This window comes from Sapajus apella, unplaced genomic scaffold (genome assembly GCF_009761245.1).
Source record: "Sapajus apella isolate SASKATOON/1434 unplaced genomic scaffold, GSC_monkey_1.0 scaffold234, whole genome shotgun sequence".
In the NCBI taxonomy this organism is placed as follows: domain Eukaryota; kingdom Metazoa; phylum Chordata; class Mammalia; order Primates; family Cebidae; genus Sapajus; species Sapajus apella.
This window is the reverse complement of record NW_022437174.1, coordinates 222,018-231,209: the sequence shown is the minus strand read 5'-3', so window position 1 is coordinate 231,209 and position 9,192 is coordinate 222,018. Positions and strand designations below refer to the sequence as shown.

Sequence of the window (9,192 nt, the reverse complement as noted above, 5' to 3'; positions counted from 1 at the left end):
GCAGGCGGAGGAGGGGCAGGCGGAGGAGGGGCAGGCGGAGGAGGGGCCGCGCAGCACCCGTGACGTTCTTGCGAAGCTCATCGTCCTGCTCCCGCAGCGTCCGCAGCAGCTCGAAGATCCCGTTCTCCTCCACCAGCGCCAGCTTGTTGTCCGCGTTGTCGTAGATGAGGTTGCGCATGGCGCCCGTGGCGTGGCGCTGCACTTCCTGGTTGGCGTGGTTAAAGAGCTTCACCAGCCTCGGCACAGCCTGAAGGCTGCGGGCCTGTGGGCACAGCATGTGGGGTGAACAGACTTCGCGCGTGTGTGCAGATATGTCCAGGTGTATAGATGTGGATGTGCAGGTGATGCAGGTGTGTACGGAGGTGCAGAGGTGATGAGGTGTATGCAGGGGATGGAGGGGATGCAGGTGTGTACAGGTGTATGCAGGTGATGCAGATGTGTACACGGCTACGGAGGTGACGCAGGTGCGTACAGGGCTACGGAGTGACGCAGGTGCGTACAGGGCTACGGAGGTGACGCAGGTGCGTACACGGCTACGGAGGTGACGCAGGTGTGTACAGGTGTATGCAGGTGATGCAGATGTGTACACGGCTATGGAGTGACGCAGGTGCGTACACGGCTACGGAGGTGACGCAGGTGTGTACAGGTGTATGCAGGTGATGCAGATGTGTACACGGCTATGGAGTGACGCAGGTGCGTACAGGGCTACGGAGGTGACGCAGGTGCGTACACGGCTACGGAGGTGACGCAGGTGCGTACAGGGCTACGGAGTGACGCAGGTGCGTACAGGGCTACGGAGGTGACGCAGGTGCGTACAGGGCTACGGAGGTGACGCAGGTGCGTACACGGCTACGGAGTGACGCAGGTGCGTACAGGGCTACGGAGGTGACGCAGGTGCGTACAGGTGTATGTAGTTGATACAGGTATATCCAAATTGTACCCTCCTGCTTTTCCTCTACTGAGGGGGCTCTGGACAGAGTGGGGTCTGCCCAGTCAGCCTGAGGATCTTGAGGGGTGGTCAGGGAGCAGAGGTCAGTGGGAGGTGGTAGAGCCCCCAAGGGTGGTCACCTGGGGGCAGTGAGTGGGTGGTCAGGGGGTGGTCACCTGCTTCTTGGCGGCCGCGTCGCTGTAGCACTTATGCTGGATGTAGGCTGCTCCCAGCACCTGCAGATTGGGGTCTGAAGCCATGAGGTACTTGACTGCTGATGGCAGGTCAATGTCATCAAAACTGCAGAGTCAGGGGTCAGGGGTCAGGGGTCAGGCTAAACTTGGGTAGAGGCTGGGGCCATGGCAGAAGCCCTCTCCCTGTGCCAGGCCCAGCCCCTCACCCGCTGCTGAGCCTCTGCAGGGTTCGATGGCCGCAGTAGCTGTTGAACTCACGCACGTCCGGCAGGTGGCCCGAGTCCGCCAGGCTGAGGCTGAGGCTGCGCACAGATGGCGCTCGGACCACAGGCTCCAGGACGGGCCCAGGCACTGTCCCGCCTACCCCGCGGCTCCGGTGGCTGCTCTGGAATCGCTGCAGGGTCCGCATGGCAGGGGCACGGATGGTCCGGCTCGGGGGAACCTCACTGGCCTCTGGCCAGTCCAGCCCCCCTGCCCGGCCCGAGTTGCAGCTGGCCTGGCGCTCGTAGGCAAAGGTCCTGTAGGTGGAGGTGGTTGCGGGCTCCAGCTGCTCGGACACCACGCTGTAGCGGTCGTCCAGGCCCCCAGCCCCCAGCCGCAGGGAGCGCAGGGACAGCGTGTCATACTCGGCCCGGCTCCCAACCCCACCATGCTCGTGGAAGGACACGGGCCTGGCGGGCATGGGAGGGGTGGGCTGGGCACCCCCGTACCCACTGGCCACAAAGGTGCTGCCCCCGTTGTGGGCGGAACTCAGCCTCCGATTGCAGCTCAGGTCCACGGCAGAGCGGGAGGACCAGGAGGCCGGGCTGCAGGCTGGCTTGGCGATGGGCCGGAAGCCCTGTAGGTGGAGGGGGCAGTGAGGGCGCGCCTGGCTCACCTGTGCCCAGCCTGCTGCAGAGCCCAGATTGCCCCCTCGGGCTGGGCCATCACTCACCGAGGTCTTGTCCCCACTCAGGCCCTGAGAGCGAGAGCTGAAGCCAGCCTGCAGGGTGTGGTACTGCCCCCTGGATACACCTGCGGAGAGGGACAGTGGGAGCCCGGCTCTGCCAGACAGCAGCTCACGGGCCTCCTGCCCCCTCTCCAGCAGCCCATCTCCATTCACAACCCCGGGAGCAGCCTCAGTCCTGGGAAGGGGATCCCAGCGGGACCCAGGGCCAGTGCCTCCCCGTTCCTGCCATGTCTCCTGACAGGTCTCCTCACCTGTCAGCCTGGTGGTCTACCTTCCACAGCCCACCCCCAAGCTGTGCCTCCTCTGCCCGAGACGGCAGATGCGCTCACCCACTGACCTCCTGGTCCCTGGGGAATGTGCCAGGGACTCTGTGTCCAATCCCTGCCGCAGTACAGCGCCCAGCCCCCTCCTCCAGGAAGCCATCCTGGCCTGCCCAGGCCCACACTGACTTCTTTTGAGCTCCTCCTGTGCCCAAACCTCATCTGTGCCCGGTCACTGGAGAGTGGCCCTGTCTCTCTGGACCAGTATGTCCTGTTGCAGTGCCCTCTCCTACCTGGCAGAGCCCGAGGCAGAGGCCACACCCACCCCGTCCAGCCACACACAGGCCAAGGGCAGCTGCATCAGCCCAGCCCCACAGTGAGTGGGCAGACAGGTGGGTGGGTGGAGGGGGGAGGATGGAGTGACGGGCAGGAGTGGGGCAGGGGCTGCTGTGACTGTTGAAAGGATGGAGAGCTGGGGGTGGAGAGTGAGGGCCCGACAGGTGGATGGCGACTGGGCAGCGGGAAGAACCCGTGGTGGGCAGAGTGGACAGGCTGGCGGTGGGGGCATGAGGGCCTGGCAGGGTGACCTGGCTGAGGCGCTCAGGGTGGGGTGTGGGAAGGGGGCTGTGGCCTCCCACAACTCTGCCCAGAGCTGAATGCTCTGTGCGGGACACCCCACATCAGGGGCCTCACCCATCCTGGTTAATGGGGCTTCTGGGCAGGGGCTATTAACCCTGTGACGCTCCTGAGGCCCATCCCGGAGTGGGGGCACGCCCCAGCCTGGAGACCTCACCCCCACCCCCCAATTATAATTCACCTCCCTCTAATTGGCAGGGTAGCTGGGTGGTAATTAACCCTTCCCTCACCCTCCTCCACCCCATGACCCCTGGGCACCCGGCTTGGTCACCAGCAAGGCTGAGGCCCCGGGAGGGAGGTCCCCTCAGTCCAGGCCTTGGGGCTGGCCCCTCTGCTGGGCGACTGTCACTTCCCCCAGCCAGTGTCTGGAGGCCAGTCCTGGGGTGGCCCCTCTAAACACCAAGTGGACCATGACAAACTGGCATCTGGGTCCCTGGCATTCTGGGAGGTTCATCTTACTGTCTAACCTTAGTCCCTGTTGCTGTAGCCTGGCAAAGGAGGAAACGACATTTCTAGAGCCACTGCCTTCCACTCCCAGCGTGTGTGTGAGCCTGTCAGCTGCACTTAGACCCGCACACTCGCGTGAGCGGGGATCCTGGCCAGCACCGAGGGTGCTCCTCCACCTGCTGTCCCCACAGAGAAATCTGGGTCACTCCAGCTGGCCCTCCCCTCTAATTCCTCAGGGAGCCCCTGGCCCAGACAGGCCTGGCTCTCCTCCAGGACTTCCTGCTCTGCTCTTCCCACGAGGTGTGGGGGGAGCGCGGGTGTCTGGGTGTCCTGAGACCCTGCGTGAGCCTGTGCCGCCTGGGCCGGGCGAAGGCGTGTTCCGGGTTTCCCAACCCAGAGGCCTGGCCCGCCTGCCAGGTGCCAGCCTTCCCGTCAGCCCCCTACAGGGAGGGCTCAAGGCTGGGCACAGGTGGGGCCTAGCCAGGCTCCACATCTGTAAGACCCAGGGGTCCCTGCTTGGATGGGGCCGCCCCACCCATGGCTTCTCCCCACGCCCGTTGGGGCGGGGTGCATGACTCAGTGTGAGGCCTGGGTGAGTCAGGAGCTGAACCCTGGAGCCGGCCCGCTGAGGCCTCTGCCCCTGGCACCGTCCCCACCGCCCCACCGTGCCCGCCTGGCACCCGCCTTGTGGCCATGGCCTACCTCGGGCCGTCTCGGCCTCGGGCTCGGCGGCCCCGTTGTGCCGAGGCTGCTGTCCCAGTTGCAGGAGGCGGGCTCGGACCTGCTCCTGGACACGGGCTGCCCGCAGCCGCTCGGCCTCCGGCCCCTCTGCGCCCCGGCGGTCCAGCTGCAGGTCAGAGGGCAGCGCCAAGGAGCACACGCCGGCCTCCGGCTGCAGGGCCGACAGCAGGAAGTTACCATCCTGCATGGCGGTGGCGCCTGCCGTCCTCCGGCCTGGGCCTGGCGGCCGCCTCTGAGCCCAACTGTCTTCGCTCCGTCCCTCGAGGCCCTCTCCCCGAAGTCCCCGCCCCGCCGGCCTCACCCAGAGCCGCCTGGAGACAGACGCCTGCCCAGCCCTGAGCACAGCTGGGGGCGGGGACACCTGGCCAGGTGGGAGGGAAGGGCGCCGCCTGCTTAAGGTGGAATTTGGGTGGAAGAACAGGCCCCGCCCGCACGGCCCCAGGTCCCAGCCTGGCCTCCTGCCTCCTCTTCTCCCGTCCCACGGCTGGGTGACAGGCCTGGGTCCTCCTTGTTCTCGGCCTGTAAAGGCCAGGCTGGGCCCTTTGTGGTGGGGGTGGGACAGAGGGGCCCCCTGTGTCCTGAGTATCGGGGAAGGGCCAGGGGCCTGCGGGGGGTGTGTCCCGTCACCCCCAGCCTGAAGGGAAGCTGTCCCACCCCCGGGGGTCTAGGGCCCTTGGGAGCTCTGAGGACCAGGCAGCCTCCATGGTAGCCCAGCCTTGCTGGGGAGGCGGGGATGAGGCCGAGGCAGGGTTGGCAGGAGACAGTGTGTGGAGGGGGGCAGGGGTCAGTGCCAGGGGTCAGGGCAAAGGCTGGAGGGGTGGAGCTTTAGGGTCCAACGGGACCCCATGGAGCCCTGGCCCTGGTCCTCAGAACCCAGCGAGCCCCTCCCCATCAGGAAGGCTGTGGATGGACTGGCCCTCCCCCTAGGCCTGCAGACCCTGGAACTCACCCCCAGAACCCCCTCATCCCCCACAGAGGCCTCCAAAGAGCGGGCTTGACCCCCTCTGGTTCCTGGGACCCTGGTCCCACTCTGCTTCTGCACCCCAGGCCCTGGGGTGAGAGGCCATTCCCAGCACATGAGTCAGGGTACAGGGGGTGGGGCTGCCCCAGGGGGTTGACTCAGAGGGGCCTGGCACACCAGGCTTGGGGCAGGAGTGGGTGTGCGGGGAAGAACCAGGGGGTCTGGGAGAGCAGAGGCTGGGGTGGAGAGGGTGGAGTGGGGTGGGGATGTGGGGGCCAGGGGGTCTGGGAGAGCAGGGGGTGGAGAGGGAGTGAGGGTGGAGTGGGGTGGGGATGGGGGGTCCCAGTTCAAGCAAGGCTTGTGCCCGGAAGATCTCCCTTGAGCACCACAGCTGGTGGGTCCAGCAGGAGGGCTCTGAGGTTCTCTGGCCTCTGGGACAGGCCGTGGTAGATGGGGGTTGGGGGCAAGCCTTGGAGGGCTGAGGGTGGGAGCTGAACATCTGTGACCCCCGGCTTCCCTCACGAGCTCATCTGACAGCCTGTGCCTCTCCCGGGACCCTGGACTCTGGCTCTGGGCTCTCCTCCAGGGCAGACCCTTACCCCAGCCCCGTCCCCCAAAGACTTTTGCCCTAGTGGGGCTGGGGCCAGAGGTTTGGCGTGAGTGTGGGGTCAGTGCTGAGGGGGCGGAAACTGGAGGGTGGGAGTCAGAGGTCGGTGTTGGGGATTGGGGGGGAGGGAGGGCCCCTGAAAGGATGGGTGAGGCCGGGCTGGGGCCGCCGGGTGGGGAGGGAGACCTACCTTGCCTGCGGTCTGGACCCCACCAGCCTCCCAGCTCATCCCAGAGGCCACTGCGGATGGCCAAGGTGTCCTGGGCTCCATCCCCGGCCCAGCGTGCGGGGCAGCCTCTGCGTCGGGCCAGGACTGTGGGGGCCCCGGAGGGCAGGGTGGGAACGCCCAGCTCATCAGACTGGCTGCTTCCCTGGGAGACGGGTTTTGTGTGGAAAAATCCTGGGAGACAAGTTTGTGCGGCGCAGAGCGAGCTGAGGTATGTTCTGGCACGGGCCGGGGCCCGCCCTGCACCCAGGTCCACCCCAGGCCCACCTGGGGCCCTGTCGAGGCCAGGCTGGGCCTGGGGACGGGCAAGCCTGCCTGGACGGTCTCTGCAGCCCCTGCAGGCCGAAGGGTTCACGGGAGGGCGCCGTGGAGGGGCTTCCGTGCGGCCCGAGCCAGGATGGGAACGCTGGTGCCCGTGGCCTGCGATTCTGCTGACCTTCCCTCCTCCCCTTGGCAGAGAGGGCTGCAGGTGCCCCCCCAGAGCTGCACTGCCTCCCTGAGGATGCAAGGTCCCTGCCAGGCAGTTTTGGCAAAGCCGGGCATCTGGGCGCATCTTCGCTCACTGCCGCGATGCCGGCCGGGCCTGTCGCTACAGCTCCGGCCCGGGCCCGGAGGAGTCTTGTCCAACCCTGGGACCAGCCCTGAGTGTCTCACTCTCCCAGGACCCCTGGAGGAGGGCCTAGCGGTGGGCTTCCTGGAGGAGGCGGTTGTCCGTGGAGCCTGGAACCTGCATCTGGCCTCAGGCCGCTCTGTGCACAGCCAGGTTGACAGCCCGGAACCTGGGAGCCTGGCAGGGCGAGTGAGCGAGCGCCGCTCTTAGGTGGGTCCTGGGTGGCGGGCAGCCTGTCAATCATCTCCAAGAGGAGGTAGGAGAGGGTGCAGGAGGGCTTCAGGGGGCAGTGGGCTCGGCGTGGGGGCACGGGAGGCTCTCAGAGAAGGCGGGCTGGCCCAGATGCCAGCCTGGAGTTGTGGGAGGGCACAGAAGACAAATCTCCAGGGCGGGGTGGGGGTGGGCGGCTTGAGGAGCAGAAGGGGGAGAACCTGGGGAGAAGGCTGTGAGGGTGTTAAAAGCATCAAAACCGAACTGAGGAGTGTGCTGCTGGTGCAGAGGCTCAGGAGGCTGCCTGAGGTCCCACCACTGGAGGGGGAGCCCCTGGGTGGCTGACGGACCCGGTGTGGGGCACAGCTCACCCAGAGGCAAGCATCCTGGCGCTTCCTGTTAGCACCCACGCTTGCAAACCTTCCGAGCTGGGCTCCAGCCAAGTCTGGCCCAGGGCCCAGCCGCTCCACGGAACCTGCGGGGCTGTCCGTGGGCACCACCCCCACCCTCTGGAGTGTGGCGGGGGCTGGGACAGCTCTGAGATCTCCAGCCTTGGCCTTTGGCCTGGAAGGCAGCTGAGGGGTATGGCCCCCATAGGCTCTTTGGGGAGGCCCTTTCATCTGCACACACCCCGCCTACTGCCGGCCTGTGGGTCAGCCTGTCCATCCGTCCATCCAGCATTTGTGATTCATTGGACGTGTTGGGCTCTTCCTAAGCCCCCGGCAAGGCTCTGGGCAAGGGTGTGTGTGTCTGAGACAGGCAGGGCACCTCTGGGGGCTCTCCCAGGGTCTGTCAGGGCCTGGTGGGGCACAGTGAACAGACAGCAGCCCACAAGCAAGGACGCTAGGCAGGGCGGCTGGTGCAGCCGAGGCCTCCAGACAGAGGGTCTCCAAAAGGACCTGAAGAGCCCAAAAGGAGCAGAGTGGCGTCTGACAGCAGGAGGGGGGCTGTGGAGTTGGGGGGTGAGCGGGTGAGCAGGGGGATACCCTGGATGCTCTTCGGGAGGACAGCAGCCTCCAGATGGAGAATCAAGTAAAGGGCAGGGAGGGAGGCGATGGCTGGTGTCCGGGTCTCGGAGGGGGGGTGGAAAGCACCTGCCCCTCCGACCGCCCGACCGTGAGTGCCCGGTGCTGCTGGGTGCAGGTGGATGCGGCCTCCCTCAGGGGCCTGGGCTGGGGTCCTGGCGTGCGGCCAGGCACCACCAAACACTTCGTTCTTACTGTCGTTGCTGTTACTGTATTTTTTTTTTAAGACGAGCCTTGCTCTGTTGCCCAGGCTGGAGTGCAGTGGCACCATCTCGGCTCACCACGGCCTCTATCTCCCGGGTTCAAGTGATTCTCCTGCCTCAGCCTCCCGAGTAGCTGGGATTACAGGTGCGTGCCACCATGCCCAGCAAAAAATAAAAAAATGTTTTTGTATATTTAGTAGAGATGGGTTTTCATCATGTTGGTCAGGCTGGTCTCGAACTCCTGACCTCGTGATCCGCCTGCCTCGGCCTCCCGAAGTGCTGGGATTACAGGCGTGAACCACGCACCCCACCTTCCTACTCTGTTCTTAATCCTCATTGGAATTCCAGAAGGGCAGAGCCATGACACCTTCCATTTTACAGGTGAGGAAACTGAGGCCCCACAGGTTACTCACTTTCCAGAAGTTACCAAGCAAGCCAGGGCGTGTAGACAGATTTCAGGCCCTGGGCCTGAGTGGGTCGGGGCTCCCATTTGCTCCGTGGAGTGGTGCCTTCGCAGTGGCCACTCTGGATGGGCTGCTGCTGCCGTCACCACCTCTGAAGAGCTCCATCTAACTGCCATTAGGAGAGGGATGATGCCGCTCTAACTCCTTTGCTGACAGGCCATTGTTTTGGGAAAACGCAGCCAGGTCTCTCTCGGAGACCTATCTAGGGCTCCTGGAGAAAGGCGGCCATCATCCGAGGCTCATCCGCGGGACCATTTGGGGTCTGATGGCCCATCCCTGCCGTTTCTTCTGAGCTGCAGTCAGAGGTCACTGGTTGATTCACCCCACAACTGACAAAGCTACTTGGTTCTGAAAAACAAAACAAAGGATCAGCGTGTTCCAAGCAAAAAAGTCAAAAAAGGTGACTTTAGTCTTCCGTTGGTTTAGAACGCCCGGTCAACGCCTGTTTTCAGTCTCCCAAGTTAGAATCTGTGCCCTCAAGTTTACCACCCATCCTTTGAAGAGGATCAAAACAGGACAATGTCTGTGAACGTCAGAACATCCTAGGGTGGTCACAGTCAAAAACCCAACTGACAAAGGAACGTGGTCACCTCTGCGGCCTGTGATAGCACAGCACAATAACCCTAATCACGATTGATGATGCTCAGATATCAGGGTTTTAGAAACAGCACGCCATTCTGGAACACATGTTAATACTATTCACTAAAATATAACCTGAAGATCAAACACCA

The 9,192-nt window shown here is 64.4% G+C and overlaps 1 protein-coding gene and 1 long non-coding RNA gene across 3 annotated transcripts in view; one reads left to right on the top strand and one right to left on the bottom strand.

The window, feature by feature from the left end:
* PKP3 (plakophilin 3) overlaps positions 1 to 6,517 on the bottom strand; it is a 10,226-nt gene extending 3,709 nt beyond the window's left edge. Inside the window, exons 1-6 of one of the 2 annotated variants that reach the window (XM_032271491.1) lie at positions 5,914 to 6,018; positions 4,117 to 4,306; positions 2,057 to 2,136; positions 1,329 to 1,960; positions 1,105 to 1,228; positions 58 to 262 (exon numbers count right to left, since the gene is read on the bottom strand). In XM_032271491.1, the coding sequence (XP_032127382.1) occupies positions 58 to 262; positions 1,105 to 1,228; positions 1,329 to 1,960; positions 2,057 to 2,136; positions 4,117 to 4,306; positions 5,914 to 5,994 (1,312 nt within the window). In that variant the 5' untranslated portion in view covers positions 5,995 to 6,018. Of the gene's footprint in view, positions 1 to 57; positions 263 to 1,104; positions 1,229 to 1,328; positions 1,961 to 2,056; positions 2,137 to 4,116; positions 4,307 to 5,913 lie in introns of both variants that reach the window. The other variant, XM_032271490.1, reaches the window with a different exon arrangement.
* Positions 6,518 to 6,631: 114 nt separating this feature from the next.
* LOC116544893 lies at positions 6,632 to 9,192 on the top strand. Its single transcript, XR_004266085.1, has 2 exons — positions 6,632 to 6,748; positions 8,761 to 9,192. It is a non-coding gene; the product is annotated as an uncharacterized LOC116544893 (long non-coding RNA).